Source organism: Dryobates pubescens, chromosome 29 (genome assembly GCF_014839835.1).
Source record: "Dryobates pubescens isolate bDryPub1 chromosome 29, bDryPub1.pri, whole genome shotgun sequence".
Lineage (NCBI taxonomy): Eukaryota > Metazoa > Chordata > Aves > Piciformes > Picidae > Dryobates > Dryobates pubescens.
The window spans coordinates 1,234,112-1,251,427 of NC_071640.1; the positions used below are offsets into that span (position 1 = coordinate 1,234,112).

Below are 17,316 nucleotides of genomic sequence, written 5' to 3' on the forward strand. Positions count from 1 at the left end.
GGAAGCAGCAAGCTCTGCTTTGCAGCAGCAGAGGAAAGTGCCTGCAGAAGGTCCCAGCAGGGAGCACAGAGGCAGTCAGGAAGCCAAGTGGCCAGGGCCAGGGGGGTGGCATTGCATTTGTAGCCTCAGCAGTCACAAATGCTCTGGCATCAGGCTGGCTGTTGGTGTAACCTGAAGCACCAGCACTGGGCTCCACCACCACCACCCTCCAGGCTCTGCTGGGTTCAGCAGCTGATCTCCTTCCCCCCACCCTGACCCTCCTCAGGAGCTTTTCCAAGGCCTCTGTGCCCACGAGAAGCCACTGCAGGCTTTCAGCTTTGTCAGGGTGTCACCCAAAGCAGCTGTGAGTTGGCTGGGGGCCCCTTGCCACCCCCCTTCCCTCCCTCCCAAACTGGGACATCTAAATTTAACCTGCTATCAACAGATGAGGCTGAAGAGTTTCCACTGGGGTGAGGAATCCCACTCAGAACCTGTCCTCTCCTCGGGCTCCATCCCTCTGCATTCCTTTCCTCCAGCCATGACCTCCCATGTGTCTCATTCCTCCCCTTCCCCTCTGCACTTGGCTTTGTGTCACTCTTGGTGGAGCTTCCCAAAGCCCCCCTCTGGCTGCTGGTGGCTTAGGTGGGCACCCAGCTCAGTGGTGTGTGGGTGGTGGTGGTGCCAGGTTAAGTGCAAAGTGCCCTCGGTTGGCTGCAGCCTCTAAGGGATGCAGCAGCAGGCTCTGGATTGCTCCAGGGAGGTGCAGCAGAGGGGAGACATCGCTGTCAGGGGCACCCTAGGGGGTGTCCCACAGGTAAGGGTCCAGGATGTGCTGGGAAAGCCCCAGGGGTGGTGTGGCTCTGCCAGCCTGCCCGGGCAGGAGGGTCCTGGGGTGCTGGGTGGGAGCCGATGCAGCTCCATCGGATTGGAGCAGACAGAACAAATCTTTGCTGCTTCGTGGAGCAGCCTTGAGGGTGCTGTGCAGCCTGGGTCAGAGAGTGGCAAACCAGCAACACGACTGAAACCCCCCAAATGACCCCAAAGAAAGAGCCAGCTGCATCTCCTCGGGGCACAGCCGGGGCAAGAGGAGCCTGCGGTGGCATCAGCCCAGGGCAGGAGGAGCTCAAGCACAGAGCTGGACGGTGCCAAGGCTGGGCCCCGTGGAGGAGGGCTGAGAACAGGAGCTGTGCTGGGTGCTTGCCCCCTGCTCCCCAGAGTCCCAGCAGCGTTCTGGAAACCAAGGATCTGAGCATGAAAAGCAGGGGCTGGGGGGGGAACAATGCCAGCAGCACAGCGTGGAGGCTGGGAGCCCGCTGGTACCGCAGCAGCTTCATACCTCTGCTGTGCCCAGGTGTGAGAGGACAGAGCTGCTCTCTGCAGAGCCTGGCTGAGCTGCTGCTCTTTTCCAGATGTGGCCTTTACAGCCAACATCTGCCCAGGCTCCTGCTCAGCAGGCAGAAGGTGCCAGGCACAGCCCCGCGGCAGCTCAGCCAGCGCCGGGCGGTTGGGCTCCGTCCCGGCCTCGCAAGCTGCCCCTGGGGCTGAAAAACGCAAGGTGTCAGCTGCTGGCTTTCCACCGGAGCCCTTCCCCTCCTCCTGGCTCCGGGGCAGCTGCCGTGGAGGGGCAAGGTCCCGGCGGTGATGCTTTATCGCTCCCCGGGCGCGGGGGTGCTGGCGCCCCGCGATTGGGAAGCAGGCACCGCCCGAGCAGCAGAGGGCAGCGAGTTTGGAAATCTCTCTTTATTTCTGTCTCTGTTAGAAAAGCAGGGCTCGGGGGAGGGGGTTACAGCTCGCGAAGTGTCCAGACTCGGTACAGCTTGGTTTTTGTTTTTCACAGTATCTCTGCAAGCCCAAGGACAAATCTTATTGCTGCGCCGGGAGCCGGGGCAGGAGGGACGGCGGGGCCCAGGCTCCGGCAGCCTTCGCCTCACCCTCCCTCGCTGCCGGCCCCAGCCTTGCATCAGCTCAACAGCTCGGACCCCCCCGCCCCAGCACTGCTTTGCTGGCGCTCCCAGGGGCTGCCTCTCTCCCCCCCACACTCCTCTCAGGGTGGGAAACAAGACCCAAGCGCTTTGGGATGCCGCCTGCCCTGTCGGCCGTGCCCAAAGGCATCTGCCAGCCCCTGCCCGCTGCTGGAGCAGACAGAGGGGGCACAGGTGTGGGGTTCAGCCAGGCCTTGTCCTGCTGCTTCCCACCCTGGACCACCGTGGGCTGGTCAGACTGAGCTGAGAGAGGAGAGGCAGAGGCAAGCTCACACGCACCAGTGTCCCACCCTGGCGTCCTCATCCCCTTCCCGGCACAGCCTTTGTGCACTCCTGGCTCTGCAAAAAGCTGCCAGGGAAGGACCTTTCTTTGCCACCACACTGCAGGACCCCAGCCACGGCAATCCCCAGCGGGGCACCGCCAATCCCTGCTCTGAGCACACAGCCCCAGCCAGCCCTGCCAGCAGCCGTGTCTGCAGCACCTGCTGGTACCTCCAGCCACCGCTCCCTCCACGTCCCACCTGTCCCCAGCAGCTCTCCAATGAAGGTAAACAACAGAGCCATCCCCTGTGGCATCGCTGCTCTGTGCCTGTCTGGTGAGGCAAATGGAGGTGGAGGGGCAGGTTTCATCCTAGGCATGGGATAAAGGCAATCTTGGGGGAGGGAGAAGTCCATGCAAAGCTGACCCCAGGGTGAAATCTGAATTCTGCTTGCTGCTCAGCCAGGGCCTGCTCAGTGCAACCAGCACCAGAGAGCCAGGAGGGTACTGTCAGGCTGCATGGATGCATCCAGTCCACCAGGTAGAGGAGGGAGGAGGAGGAGGAACCAGATGTACTTAATGCACTGGGAGACTAAGCCTGACACAAAGCAAAGTGGCAAAGGACAAAGGTGTTCCCTGAATGTGATTTTTTTTGGTGACTGAGAAGAAATCTTTCCTTGGAATTCCTTCCTGCAGCTAATTAAGACAACTGGGTCTGACTGCTTCGACCCAGGCTGACATCAGTGAGAACCACAAGTGCTCAGCACCTGGAGACAGAGTAAGGACCAGACACATGTACCCCTCCTGCCCCCAGCCCTGGAGCTGCGCAGGAGGAGCCGAGGTGCATGCCAGCGGCAGCAGCTCTTCACCCACAGCTCCCAGCTTGTCCTCTGCTGCATGTATTGCCTAGGAGAAAACACAGCCAAGTCCCCAGGGGCTGTGCCAGTGGAGCTGTGGTTAGGAGCTGAATCCTTGCAGGGAAATGGAGTCTGAGAGAGAGAGAGTGACTGTGCAAGCCAAAGTCTCCCTAGCTTCACCCTCTGCAGTCCCAAAGCCTAGACCTAGGCAACCTTTGGCTCGTGGAGTTGGGGTTGATCCAGTCCATTGGTTTGCAAGCTGCTGGACATCCCACCTGAGAGGTCAGCCCTGGGTGGGGAGAGCAGCTCCAGGGCTGAGCATCTCTGAAGGGCAGTGCACGGCGGACAGCAGCCTGCCCCGGGAACCCAGGACTCTTCTGTGCTGGTTTGAGACTCACGGTGGGGGCCACATCTTCTGGGTGTGCTTTCCCCAGGCCAGTGGTGGTGCCAAACCTGCTGCCAGAGTGGTGGTGTGGCTTTGGAGAAGTGAGGAAGGAGTTCCTGCTGGTAATATCCTGTGTGGAAGATGAGGGTGGCAATAGCAGCTAAGTGATGTCTCTCCCGGGGGAGAGCCTTTGAGCAGCGTCTGTGTGGTGGTGAGGCCTGTCCAGACCAGCTCAGCAGGGCCAGGCTGGCAGCTGGCACACTGAGCCCTCCTCAGTCCCAGCTCTTGAGGCAGATTGTTAATAAGAGGAAGAAATTTTATCTAGGGGAAGGAGCTGCAGGGGGAAGGGGAAGTGATCTGCCTCGGGCCATGTGCTGGAGCGAGAGAGCAGATCCTCCACTCCCCATCCTCTGCCCTGTCCTCCAGATGCCACCTCAGCTGCACAACTTCCTCCCATTCAAAGGGCTCCTCCGTGCTGCCTTCCTCTGCAGCAGAGCCTCTGCTTATCTCTGCAGCCATCTGGACAGGGTCCTCAGCAAACCCTCCAGGTCCCACCTCCTGTTCTGCATGCACCTCGCTCACCAGAGGCTCTGCAGCCAGGACTCAGGTGGTGCCCTGCCTGCAGCTCCTGCCCTTTGCTACATAGATGTTTGTGCCATCAGCAGAGAGGTCCAGAGCCAGCGTGGTCCTGCCTCCACCCCACCCCTGGCAGCTGTGTAGACCACGAGGTCATGTGGAAGAAAATGATCTACAAAGCCCAGGGTTAGGATGGGAAGAGAGGAGGGTTTGGTAGCCTCTGCTTCAGGTGCCCACCAGCACTGGGGGCCTGCTGTTTCCAGAGGAGGCTGTTCCTGAAGTATGGATATTGCTGGGTAGACTCAGGAGATAGGATCTGCCCTGGCTGACACCCAGGCACCTCCAACCGCTCCAGAAGGATCCTTTCCACATCCTGCTCTTCCCACAGCACCAAGGCTTGGATCTCATGGGGAGAAGGGGGCAAAGAGCTGCCCCCAGCAACAGCCTCTGCATGTGGCTGCTGCTGCAGGAGCAGGTGAGACCCTGGGCTGGCTGGGAGAGCATCTGCTGGCCTGGAGACAAACCCCTCCACACTCACACTTCTTGCTTTCTCTTGACTCCCAGGGCCACAATTCCAGCTGTGAGCTCATCCCTCCTGCTGACCTGAAGCTGAGCCCCAGTGCAGGCTGATTCCCTGCCCCTTCTGTGAAGCAAGGAGGCAGCCCAGCAGCTCCCACTGGAGGCAGCCCAGCAGCTCCCACTGGAGGCAGCCCAGCAGCTCCCACTGGAGGCAGCCCAGCAGCTCCCACTGGAGGCAGCCCAGCAGCTCCCACTGGAGACAGCCATCCTGCAGCAGGGTTTGGTATTTGCATTGCTTTGAAACTGAGATTTGCTTCCACTTGATCCAGGTTTTAACCCCAGGAAGGTTTCCCTTTTACCACTCTTCCAACCTGATGCCCTTTCCATCCTCCTGCCTGTGACGCGGTGGCAACCCAGTCCTTGGTGACGTGGTGGCAACCCAGTCCTTGGTGACGCGGTGGCAACCCAGTCCTTGGTGACGCGGTGGCAACCCAGTCCTTGCTCCCAACAGCTCTGTAAGAAAGGACATTCTGCCTGGTGGAGTGGGTGGGTGGTTGGTTGGTTGAGTGATTGAGTGGGTGGGTGGGTGGCTGGTTGAATGGTTGGATAGGTGGCTGGGTGGGTGGCTGGTTGGGTGATGGCTGGTTGGTGGCTGGTTGGGTGGCTGGTTGGGTGGCTGGTTGGGTGGCTGGTTGGGTGATGGCTGGTTGGTGACTGGTTGGGTGATGGCTGGTTGGGTGGCTGGTTGGTGGCTGGTTGGTGGCTGGTTGGTGACTGGTTGGTGACTGGTTGGGTGATGGCTGGTTGGTGGCTGGTTGGTGGCTGGTTGGGTGGCTGGTTGGGTGGCTGGTTGGGTGGCTGGTTGGTGGCTGGTTGGGTGATGGCTGGTTGGGTGGCTGGTTGGTTGGTGGCTGGTTGGTGGTTGGTTTGTTTCTCAAAGGTAGCTTTAAGGCAAACGTTTGGCAATGCAAAGCAAAGTCTACATAAGGCCGCATGACTTGGATTTGCAACTCAGAACCTTGCAGCTTCAACCAAACAAAAAGGGAAAGGAAATTAAATAATTCTCATCTTAAATAGGGAACTTTTTTTGCTCCAGGGTTTGGGGTTCTTTATGTCCTCAAAAAGAAGGGGGTGGGGGGGAAAAAGAGGGGGGAAAAAAACCCAAACCCTCTTAGAATTCCAACTAAAAGGTTCTTGCTGTTGTTGTTGTTGTTGTGGGCAGCCTGGACAAGCTGATGGGGCTGAAGTTCAACCAGGAAATAAAGTAGGGAAGGAGAGGAGGGGGGGAAAGAAAATAAGAATCCAAATCAAGTGAAAGCTGTCAGGGTAGACATCAGTGGTAAATTCCTTCCCTTAGGAATCCAGTGACGAGACAGACCCCGGTCCGAGGTCTCCTCTCGAGCTTTAGCACAGTGAAATCCGTCCCGATGGGAGAAGGTAGAATGGTTGCATTTGTTGAATGAAGGAGAAGAAAAGTGCATTTCCGACCCTGCTCTGCTTGGCAGCTGTCTTCCTGACACCTCAGAGGCTGTTTTGCTTCAGGGTTGGGTGGTTGGTTTGGTTCACGTCCTGCTCGTTGCGTGGTTTGGGTGCGGTGCGCGGTGCCGGGTTCGCCCTCCCTCTCGCCGCCGGGGCGCCGGGCCGGCGTCATCGGTGCTTGGGGGGGATCACCACCAGGGGCGGTCCGTCCTTTGGCCTCCACATGAGCACCTGAGCGTCGTTGGCGTTGGGCTTGACAAGGGCACTGGGCGGTATTGGCTCGTTCTTGCTGAGCACCTGGGGCTGCTCCTGAGCGGAGGGCTCCCGCAGCTTGGCACGCTGCCCCAGGGGCCGGCCGGGGTTCACCTCGATGCCCAGCCTCATGCGCCACTTGATGGTCTGCAGGGTGACCATCTCGCTGGTGGCCGTGTTGGTGGCCACCAGCCAGGTGGTGAAGCTCTGATCCCGGTGGATGCTGGTGAGTTTGGCCACGTTGCTCTCGCTGACCGGCACTGCCCACGTCACGCTGGGGTAGAAGTTGTCGTTCATGCTGAGCTGGAACTTGGACTCCTTCTTGGTGGGGCCCACGATGGTGCAGGTCTCGGTGGTGTTGCCGTACCAGGGGTAGTTGACTCCGTCCGAGTCGCTGATGGCCTGGATCTTACCCTCCAGGAGGTCTGGAAGCTCCCAGCTCGACCTGCCACGACCAAGGACAGAGCGGGGGGAAGGCAGTCAGCAGCTGAGCAGCAGGGCTGGGCTTGAGGCAAGCAGAGGAAGGAGGGGTGGGCAGGTTCCCCCCCCTGAGCCTTTCACAGCACCTTGGTGGAAAGGCTCCTCCCTGCCACTGGAGCTGTGTCCAGCAGCTGCCAGGACTGACCAGGAAAGTCTGTCCTAGGATCACAGAATGGCTGAGGTTGGAAGGGACCTTAGAGATCATCTTCTGCTCAAGGCCTCACCCAACCTGGCCTTGAACACCCCCAGGGAGGCGCCAGCCAGGCTGTGGGCAGCCTGTGCCAGTCTCACCACCCTCCTACTAGAGAACTCCTTCCTAACCCTGCTCTGCCTCAGCTTCAAACCATTCTACCTTGTCCTGGCTCTAGACACCCTCAGGAGAAGTCTCTCTGCAGCCTTCCTGGGGGATCCCTTCAGGTCCTGGCAGTCAGCTCTGAGGTGCCCCTGGAGCCTTCTCCTCTCCAGGCTGCACAGCCCCAGCTCCCCCACAGCAGAGCTGCTCCAGCCCTGTCCTGCTGCTCACCACCACTGAGGAACCATCCCCTTGCAGGAGCTGGTGACTGCCTGGAGTGGTTCAAAGTATGTTGGTGTTTACAGGAGGCTGCAAAGTGCTGGTGCTCAGAGAGCTCCAGCCCTGGAGGACCTGCAGTGCTGCTGGTACCTTCCTGCAGCTCCTGGCTCTCGGAGCAAGGCTTGCAAGGACTCCCTCCAGCACTGAGCTCAGGCTCTCAGCTCCTGCACCAGCGAGAGCAGGGCTCAGGGCACAATCTGGAACCCAAGAGGTTCCATCTGAACAGAAGGAGGAAACTTCTTTGGTGTGAGGGTGCTGGAGGCCTGGAGCAGGTTGCCCAGGGCATCTCTGGGGAGATCCCACACACACCTGGACGTTGTGACCCTGGGCAAGCTGCTGGGGGTGCCCTGCTTTAGCTGGGGGGGGGTTGGATTGGATGCTGCTCAGGGGTCCCTTCCAACCTCACCATGCTGGGCTTCTCCCCCTCAGCTGGACAACAAAGCTTCCCCTTGCCCCATCCTGCTCTCTCAGTGCCAGCAGCCTGCCCAAGCCTGCAGACCTCCCTCCCTGCCGTGCTCCTGGCGCTGGCAGTGTGACCCATCCTCCTCCAGCCCCGGGAGGGACCTGGCTCCAGGGCCGCAGCCGCGGCCGGGGATGGTGTTACAGTAACCAGAGAACCCGAGGTCAGCAGCTCCTGCAACTGCCCCGGCAGCTCGCCTGCAGGCTGTGCCCCTGGGGACAGGCAGAAAGGTCAAGCTCCAGAGCAAGGGAGCAAGTGAGGAGAGTCCTCTGGCACCTCAGAAAGCTGATGCACAGCTTGGGGGGTGAGCTGGGGGGGAGGGGAGGGGGTGGGTATCTATCATTAGCGTCCAATTTAGCTTTTAAGATGAAATGTGGCAGCAGAAGCTAACCGCTGTGAAGGGCTCAAAGAAAGGTTGGGTGCAGAATGAGAGAATCCTGGGGGAGGTTGGGAGGGGTGGTAAAGGCCTCTGGGATCATCCAATCCAAGCAGCAACCCAGCACCACCCTGGCCACCAAACCACAGCCCCAAGTGCCATGGCCACAGGGTTCTGGAGCCCCTGCAGGGATGGGGACATCACCCAGGGCTGCTCTGACCAGGGATGAGTTACAGACCCTGAGGAGCCTCCATGCTGGAGCCACCACTGGGTCAGGCAGCAGCCAGCTGTAAACCTCTGGCTGTAGCTGGAAGGTCCCAGGGGGGGATTTAAAGATCTCCTTTTTATGTCACATGAGCAGGGGTCCTGCAAAAGCCTCTCCTGTGCCATGGCAGCCACTGGGTGAAGCTCCACAGCCCGCAGGAGATGGATGGTTTGCAGGTCAGCCCCAGCAGGCTCAGAGGAGGCTCCAGGGGAGCTGGGAGCAGCAGGAGCAAGGCTCAGCAGTAGCTGTGGGGGTTCCTCAAGCACAAGATCTCCCTGCACAGGTGGAGGGGCTGCAGGATTCCTCTCCCCGAGCTCAGAGCCAGCAGGCAGAGGGAGTCCTTGCCCTGGAAGAAAATTCTGAGTGAAGGCAGCCCAAAGGAGGACTCTGAGCAGTCCTGCCAGGGCCCCCAGCCACTGCAGAGATGTTCAGAGGCTCTGCTGCCTAAACCAGAGCCACCCTGCATCACCACCCCCACACTCCCCACCAAGAGCTGAGCAAGCAAAGGCTCTGGGGGTGCTGGGTGAAGCCAGCCCTCGGTGTTCAGATGAGCTCAGTTGTGCCCTGCAGCCCCCCACCTCCTCCCCAGCTCTGAAACACCATCTGGGGGCTCTCTCCCTGCCCTTCAGCAGATGGTTTAGGATTACTTTCTGTTCAGCCCCTGGCAGTGCTCAGCTTGGCTGTCCCCTGGGGAGGAGATGTGACAACCTCCCAGGGGTTTACCCTTGGGACAAGGGTGGTGCTAAGGGGGATGCTGTGGCTGCACAGGGTGCCAGGCTGGTGCCTGAGATGCCCCAAGAGGCTGATAACCTCCCTGGGCTGCTCCAGCCTACCCAGGCCAGAGGCTGGTGGGTGAATGGCAGCAGAATCAGGCCCAGGATGCTCAGAAACTGCAGGTGAGCTCAGCTCTGCTGGTCCTCATCTTCACTCCCAGCAGCCACAGCTGACCCCAGAGCGGGGCAGGATCGCAGGAGGTGCTCAGGACTTGCCCAGGGATTAAATGAGAGCAAACAGGGAGAGCTGTGTCAGGACCTGGGCAGGTCTCTGAAGGCAGGATGCTGCCTGAGCAGCTCCACCACAAAGGCCAGGGTGCTGGTGAGCAGCATGGCTGTGCTGGGGGTGGCTCAGAAGAGCACCCTGCTGAGACAAGGCGTGGGCAGGGGTGGGGAAGAAGGAACTGAGCTGTGTTCCTCTGTGGGGCACAGCCTGGGGTTTGCAAACCACCACCCTTCATCTCAGCAAGGAGAAGGAAAGTGAGACCTCAGGATGATCCCCTGGCTGCAGGGCAGGCAGAGCCTGCTGCAGCTGCTGGTTGCCCCTTCCCTGCTGCTCCTGCAGCCCAGCCAGCTGGGGAGCCTCTGCTCGCAGAGCCTGGCCAGGCTCAGCACCATGCCAGCAGCTGGCCTTTGGGATGACTTGGGAGAGAACACTGTGGAATGATCTCTGGCTGCATCAGCATCTTCCTGTGGTGGTGTCAAGCCAAGGAAAGACCAGAGAGTGCCCAGTGAGCATTTTGCTGACGCTAGCAGGGGAGAGGCATGAAAAGAAACCAACTGATCTGGTTTCAGGGCTTCACTGTAGCTGATCAGCTCCAAAATCAGCAGATACTGATCAGCAGGTTCTGTTTCTGCCCCTTCTCAACCCTTCAGAATCAGTGTGGCTACCACCAGGGACTGGAGATGCCAAACTAACCTCTCTTAAATGTCTTCTTGCTACCAGCAGAAGGACTTGGAGCTGCTTCTCGTGGCACAGCTGGAGCCCTGCTGACACAGCCAAGCAGCTCCAGGGAGGTTTTAGCCTCCTCATCCTCATTCACAGAAGTTTCTTCCTATGGCCCCAGCTCGCCCCACAGCCCTCAGATGCTGCCCCACAGCCCCCCCAAAGCCACTGCTGCTGTGGCCTGTGCAGGGCCAGCAAATCCAAGCCCAGCAGCCCCCAGCCCTGCTCAGCCAGCAGTCACACAGCTACCTGCACTTCCTCTTCTCAGGCTTCAGGCTCTGCAGACAGCTCAGCTCCTGATCACCCACAGGCCACAGAGCCTTACACAACCTCATCCTTTCCAGCCCCCTTTCCCCTCCAGCAGCTCCCCAGAGGAGAGGAAGCCTGCTCAGATGCTTGCTGAGCTCCACACAAGTGCCACAGCAATGTGTGGGTGCAGTGAAAAGCCACCGGGGGGGGAGTTTCACATCCCTGCTCCTACCTCCCTCTCTCTGCCACCATGCCTGTGCCTGGCTGAAAGGAAGCAAACCTGATCTCCAGAGCTGCTTCATCTGAGCTTGTCCTTTGCAGTGTCTCTCTCACCTCCCCTGGCACCTCAAGCAGTTCTAGCCAGGGCTCTAGCAGAGAACAGGAAGGAAATTCAAGATGCTGCTCCCCAGCTGCCAGAGCCAGGCTGCTGTGGTCCCTCCAGCTGCATGTCCCTGCCTCCTCCCTCGAACCAGCAGCAATGTTTGATGCACTCAGGGAGTAAAGCCAGCAGAAAACTGGCACTGAGGGGCAAATCTCTGCTGGTTTAGCTGAGCAGGCTCAGGGCAGCCTGTTTAGCTGGGGGTGAGGGGAGTGCTGCAGCACAGGTGAGGGCCAGGGGCCCCCTGAAGCCCTGGAGGGGTCAATCCCCGTGGTGAATCTGGGTTTGACTGTGGTTTCCCCCCTGAGGGCTGGGGGGGTTTATTCTCCTGACAAGTTGATTTCTCGAGTTCATTCTGCCTCTGCTGCCTCTGCTGCCTCTGCTGCAGGGCACAGAAGATTTAATCTCACAGGAGGGGGATGCCAGGGAAGGGAAAGCACTGCCCTAACGCTGCCCAGCAGCTTCTCCAAGGGACTAAGAGCTCCCTGAAACTTCTCCAGGTTCTTGGCTGATCACATTCCAACTCCCATTTATTCATTTCTCTCTTTTGCATCTCTCCATCTGCACAGCTTCTTGCACATCTCCATGGAGATGGAGAAACAAGGCTGGATAATGCAATTCCAGCATCACCCAGCTGCTGACACAGGGCCCACTGGGTGCTGCACCACCAGGCACAGGAACCAGCACCCAGCCCAGGAGATCCCAGCAGGGACCTGGTCCAGCTGCTCCTGCACAGGTCAGAGCTCTGCAGCCTCCCACCTCACAGCAGCCTCCTCCCCTAAGGACAGAGCCCTGCTCAGGGCAGGCAGAGCTCCCAGCCATGGGGCTGAGCAGGAGTTTGCCCCAGTTGTGCACTGAGCAGGATCAGAGAGCTCAGCCACATCCTCGCTCTGGGGCTTTTCATGTTCCCAGCAGCACCTCCTGACTTACACATCCAGTCATGCCAGCAGCTCTGTCTTGGCTGAGCTTTAGCCTATTTTCCTGTACATTCAGGAAGCTGCATCTAGCCCCCAAATCATCAGTGCTGCTTTAAAGGCATGAGCTGAAATCCTGCCCTCTGCAGCAAACATCCAGCTATGCCCAGCTCCATCTGCTCCAGGATTCCTCAGCTGTCTCTGCCCTCAGTGCCATGGCCCAGCTCCTGCACAGCCAACAGCTCCTGCACAGCCAACAGCTCCTGCACAGCCAACAGCTCCTGCAGCATGGGAGTGACAAATTAATCCACAGCCTGCTGTAAGCACTGATGCTCTGCTCTGACCAGCTGAGCTCTGGTTATTTGGAGGGTCTCTCTTTGCTGTCAGCACAGTGATTAAAAACAAAGAAATAAATGCATGCCTGTGCCAGCCAGTCCCTCCTCATCATGGAAAGTTGGGACCAATGCTCTGCTGGCACAAATCAATGCAGCTCTCTGGAGGTCAATGGGATTATGCTGAGCTACAGCAGCTCCAGGCTCGGCCCATCCTTTCCAGAGGGGTCTGTGTCCTGCCTCTCTCTTTCTAAAGGTCTTTCAAGAGCACATTTCAGTGGCACCCAGAGGCCTTTCCTCCCAAACACCTTTATTTATAGCTTTCAGATGGTGACAGGTCTATAGAGAGAGGGTGGAGGAGCAAACCCAAACCCTGCTTATGTTTGGGTAGCTCTCCTTTGTATCACTTAAATGCCAATGAACCTCCTGGGGGGGGGGCATAGAAATCTTTCTTTCCCTGATTTTCTGGCTAACAGCTCTCCCTCAGAGCTGCAGTGTTGACTTCTGGCTGCCTGTTTCCAGCACTTAGCTTGCAGGTACAACTTTGGTTTTGTTTTCCCAGAGCCTGCCAGCCGGGGAAGATGCTACCAAACCCTCATTCTGAGCAGAGGGGAGCTCAGGTGCAGAGCAAGAAAAGGCCAGGCTGAGCTTTGCATCCTCCTCATCATCACCAGCAGCAGCTCTCTGCACAGTCCCCTTCACTCTGGATTGCCATGCAGTGGGTCTCTCTCTTTCCCTTTGCAGCTGGTGGCTAAGAGAGAGGATTTCTAAATGAGCCTGAGAATTACACATGCAAATCCTAAAGGCCTGGAATTGGGAACATCTGAGCAACAAATTGTCCTTGCTAAAGATGGTGTTGGAGCCAAACAGCCTACAGATCTCGGGCCTGCTGTAAGTACTTTCAGCATGGAGATAAGCTGCTGGCTGAGCCTCGCTGCTGGGCTTTGCCAGGTGCTGCTTTGCCTCTCAAGGCACTTTCTGCTTGAGCAGAGAGGGGATGTGGGGACAGAAGGGGGTGGGGGGCACACAGCCTGCATGGCTGCTCCTCAGGGTGCCCTTCTCTCTGCTCCACATCTCCCAACCTGTCCGTGCTTGTGTCTGAGGTGCTGAACCCACGTCCTGGTCTGGGCTAAGAGGCAGAGGGGAGGGGAGAAGGGCCAGGCTGTGCGTGCAGATGTTCAGGCTGCCAGGAGGGCACTGCATTAAGTCAGGGTTTGTCCTGCTCTCCAGCCCTAATCCCTGTCCCCATCCTCCCTCAGCCCTACTCATTCATCATTTTATAAGCCACTCACAATGACCCTTGGGGGGCTGAGCCCAGCATCCCCCTGGGACGAGCAGGCTGGAGGGATGCTCAGACCTGACCTTCCTGTCCTTTCTCCCTCGTCCCCAGCAGCATCAGCACCTCCAGCCACCAAACCATCTGCCAGCACCGGGCTCTGCGCTCAGGCTTTGTCCCCGTGGCTGGACAGATCTCTGCTGCACCAGGAGGCTGCAGACCCTGCTGCTCAGCACCATCAGCTGCAGGACTGCTGGGCTGTGCAGGCATCTGGAGATCAGGTGCTGCTGCTGCCGATCTAACCACGGACCAGAGCCTGCAACGAGGTTTGAAGGAACTGGTGGGGGACTGGGGAGAGATGACTCTCTCTGGAGGGAGGTGGCATTTGAATTTGACTCATTCCTGTCTCACTATGACTGTCCAACCAGTAGCACAGAGGGTTTGGTGTGCAAGCAGCCCCTGGATTCCCCCTACCTTGCATACATCCTGTACCTTCCCACTCTTACACTCCCCAGAAGGAGGATCACGTGAAATTTTCACCCGGCTCCAAGGTGGCGCAAAGGGTTTAGCTCTCAGGGGGTTAAATCCACCTTATCCTTCCCCTGGGGGCTGCCTGCTGCAAGCAGGGTCCCGACTGTGATGTTCAGGGAGCTCCCAGGGTTGGGGAGCATGGAGCTGAGAGCCCTGGCCCACTGCAGCAGCTGCAGCAGCAGCACAGCACGTTGGAGACAGCCCCATGCCACAAGTGTCAGCCCAGGGGTTGCCCCGGGGGTGATCAATGCCGAGTTTTACCCTGGGAGGGATGTGAACAAGAGGAGCTGGAGGTCAGGGGAAGCCCTGGTGTCAAACACGTAGCAAAGCAGGGGTGCCTGGGACGTCAGGATCCCCAGCACTGCTCAAAAGCAGCTGTGAAATACAGTACTGGGTTTGGGTTCCTAACAGGACCTAACGTTTCCATCAGAGCAGAGTTCCCCACCACCACCCCCCGCTTTTAGAAGGGCAGAGAGAAGCTCTCTGTTGCCTCAAAATCCCGAGGAAGCCCTTTCCAGTCCCAGGAGAGCTGGGTTCGCAATCAGACCCAAGTGGGTTACAACTTGGGGAGCACTCCAGTGTTTCCCCAGCCAGGCCACTGTCCCCCTGCTCTCCCCCCCGCCCGGCACCGGCAGCCGCACGCCCTCTCGGCCGTACTCACATTCCCTGCTCCCCGTAGTGATTGTAAAATTCCATGTGGCTGCAAGCCTGGATCCAGCCCACGATCCAGGTCTCCTTCTTGGGCAGAGGGGGCACCAACACTTGCGCAGAGGCTCGGAAGTGAGGGGTCCGGTAGCGCAGCACCACGCTGGAGGACTCGTCGATGCTGGTGGGGATGGGATCGATGGAGGCTTTGACTTCAATCACCGAAATGCTTTCCCGGAAAACTTTGGATTTGCAGCTAATGCTCTGGATACAGCCCATGGCACACCCCGGGGACAGCCCGACGCAGCTCCGCGGGTACTCCAGCAATCCCGGGCGATATTAGGCATTGAAAGGATCTGGTGCTAGATCAATTACAGAGCTTCTTCTTGGGGGGGCGGTGGGGGGTAAACCTCAAAAACTGATATATCCATAGGATAGAAAATTCCTCGCATCAAGCCTTCCCTTTGAGTATCTTGTCTCACAAGCAGGGCTCCTGGGCGGGAGGTTAGCTGCACTTCAGAAGCAAAAGGGCTTTGAAAAATTACTATTTTTAATTGTTTTTTTTTTTCTTTTTCTCCCCCTCCTCCCTTTTCAGTGAGCTGTGAAATCTCTCGCTCGAGTCTTTGGGTTTAAAAAAGAAACCCAACCAAACAAACACCCCCCCCACCCCCCCCAAAAAAAACAACAACACCCCAACAAAACCTCCACCACCAAACCCAGGGAGGTCTCTGGAGTTGAATAAATAACGGTGTGTTCTTAGCTGATATATTTAGTCCTTCCTCTGCTCAGATGCAGGCTGTCATTCCCCGCCGGCCACGGGACCCGCCGGTACTTCCCTTGATTCTTTGGATGAAAAGCAGAATGTTGACAGACAGCATCTAGATAAATAATGAAATAGTTTTTGGAGCCCCAGCTTGTCACAACCGGTGTGGATTTCCACTTCCTGACTCGCAGTTGTTCAGAACTTCCTTTCGCACAAAATTACAATAATAACAACAAAAAAAAAGAGAGAGAGAGAGAGCCCAAACCCAAACCCCCAACCAACCAGAAACAAAATAACAAAAACCTCAACCAACCGAAAAAAACCCCAAACCCACCCGACACCAAACCCCCAAAGCCCTCGGCTGGAAAATGCCCAAAGTGGCCAAATCCGCGGTTCCGGAGGCTCCTCCGCCAGCCGTGTCCGGGGCTCCGGGGCTTGGGCTTGGAGTTGGTTTTTTATTTCCCTTAGAAATAGCCGAAAGCATCGGGAATAAAGCGAGGTCCCGCTGGGGCGGGCGGGCTGCGGGGGCTGCGCAGCGGGGCGGGAGGCGGCGGCCGAGCCTCCCCCGCTCCGCGCCCGCTCAGCGCCGCGGAACCGCCGCCCGTGGCATCCCCCCGCACCGGCCCGGGGGGCACCGGCCCCGCGCCTGCTCTTCCTCCGCCTCTTCTCCTCTCCTTCTCGGCGAGCGGCTCTCCGCAGGGGTGGCCGACCTTCCTCCTCCTGCTCTCGCCGCTCCGGGGCTGCGGGGGCTCAGCCGGCGGGGCTCATGGGGGGCGGCTCGGCGGCGCTGCCCCGCACACGGCTGGCTCCTGCGGGGCGCTCAGCGCAGCATCGCGGGGAGCAGCGATCGCCGAGCCCCGGCCGAGCCCCGGCGGGCTCCGCTGCGCTGCGCGGGGGCGAGGTGCGGCGGGGAGCGGGGAGGGTTTGGAGCCGGGGGGGGAGGCTCCTTTTCTCGCTCTGGATTTTTTTCCCCCTCGCCTCCCTGCTAGATGCCCGCGGAGGTGAGAGCGGCAGGAGCGCTGCCCCCGCCCCCCGCCTGCCGCTCGCTTCCTCTCTCGCAGCACATTCGCGCAGGGGCTGGGGGGTAAAGGGGGGGCTCCTGCTCCCTGCTTCTCTCCTCAGCCGCAAAAAGGCAACGGGGTCAAACTTTGCAGGAAGTCGCCGGGAGCCTTGCCGTGCCCCACTCCCCTCCGCATGCCCCCACGGCCGGCCGCTTGCCCGGGCAGGGACTGTCGCACGTCCCCGGCTCCGCAGCCCCGGCCGGCGGCAGGTCTCGGCGTCCCCCACCGGGCTCGCTCTCTGCCTCCCTCCTTCGCCCAGTCCCATTCCTCCCCCTGTATTTCGCTTTTAAACTGCAGCTGTTGAAGCTAAACCGCCTTTGGGGGAAAAAAAAAAAAAAAAAAAGAAAGAAAGAAAGAAAAAAAAGAAAGAAAAAAAAAATGAGGGAAAAAAAGAGAAAGGGGAAAAAAAAAAAAAAAGAAAAGGAGAGGAAAAAAAAGAGAAGACGACGACGAGGAGCAGCCCAGCAGCATTTCCTCCCCCAGCTCCGTGAATTCTGGGTAATGTAGTTTGTGTTTCAGAAATGTCTTTCCCTCCCCTTTGAATGACTTCAGCTCCGTGAATGCTCTCTTGGGTTGTCAGATTAAGGTTTTCCCTCTCCAAGCTGAAAGCTCGGGCGGTAGATTGGGTGCAGAGAGGATGGTCTGTGGTCCCCTCCTCTGCAAACCTGGCTGGCTGAGCTTTGATTCCAGCAACCAGAACCCCAGGGCAGCCCAGGGACTGGGAATGACTCTGGGAACAGCCCTGAGGAGAGAGACTGGGGGTGCTGGGGGAGGAGAAGCTCACCAGGAGCTCTCAGTGTGCACTTGCAGCCCAGAGAGCCAAGCAGAGCCTGGGCTGCAGCAAGAGAAGTGTGGCCAGCAGGGCAAGGGAGGGGATTCTCCCCCTCTGCTCAGCTCTGGGGAGACCCCACATGGAGACATGCATCTATTTCTGGAGCCCCTATTACAAGAGGGACCTGGAGGTGCTGCAAGGTGTCCAGAGCAGGGCCAGGAGGATGAGCAGAGGG

The 17,316-nt window shown here is 58.7% G+C and overlaps 1 protein-coding gene across 1 annotated transcript; it reads right to left on the minus strand.

The window, feature by feature from the left end:
* Positions 1-6,204: 6,204 nt before the first annotated feature.
* On the minus strand, positions 6,205-15,049 carry FAM78A (family with sequence similarity 78 member A). The gene is made up of 2 exons (XM_009896191.2): positions 14,502-15,049; positions 6,205-6,733 (listed from the first exon to the last, which is right to left on the minus strand). The coding sequence occupies exons 1-2, from the start codon at positions 14,762-14,764 to the stop codon at positions 6,205-6,207; spliced, it is 792 nt and encodes a 263-aa protein (XP_009894493.1). The 5' UTR covers positions 14,765-15,049.
* Positions 15,050-17,316: the final 2,267 nt, after the last annotated feature.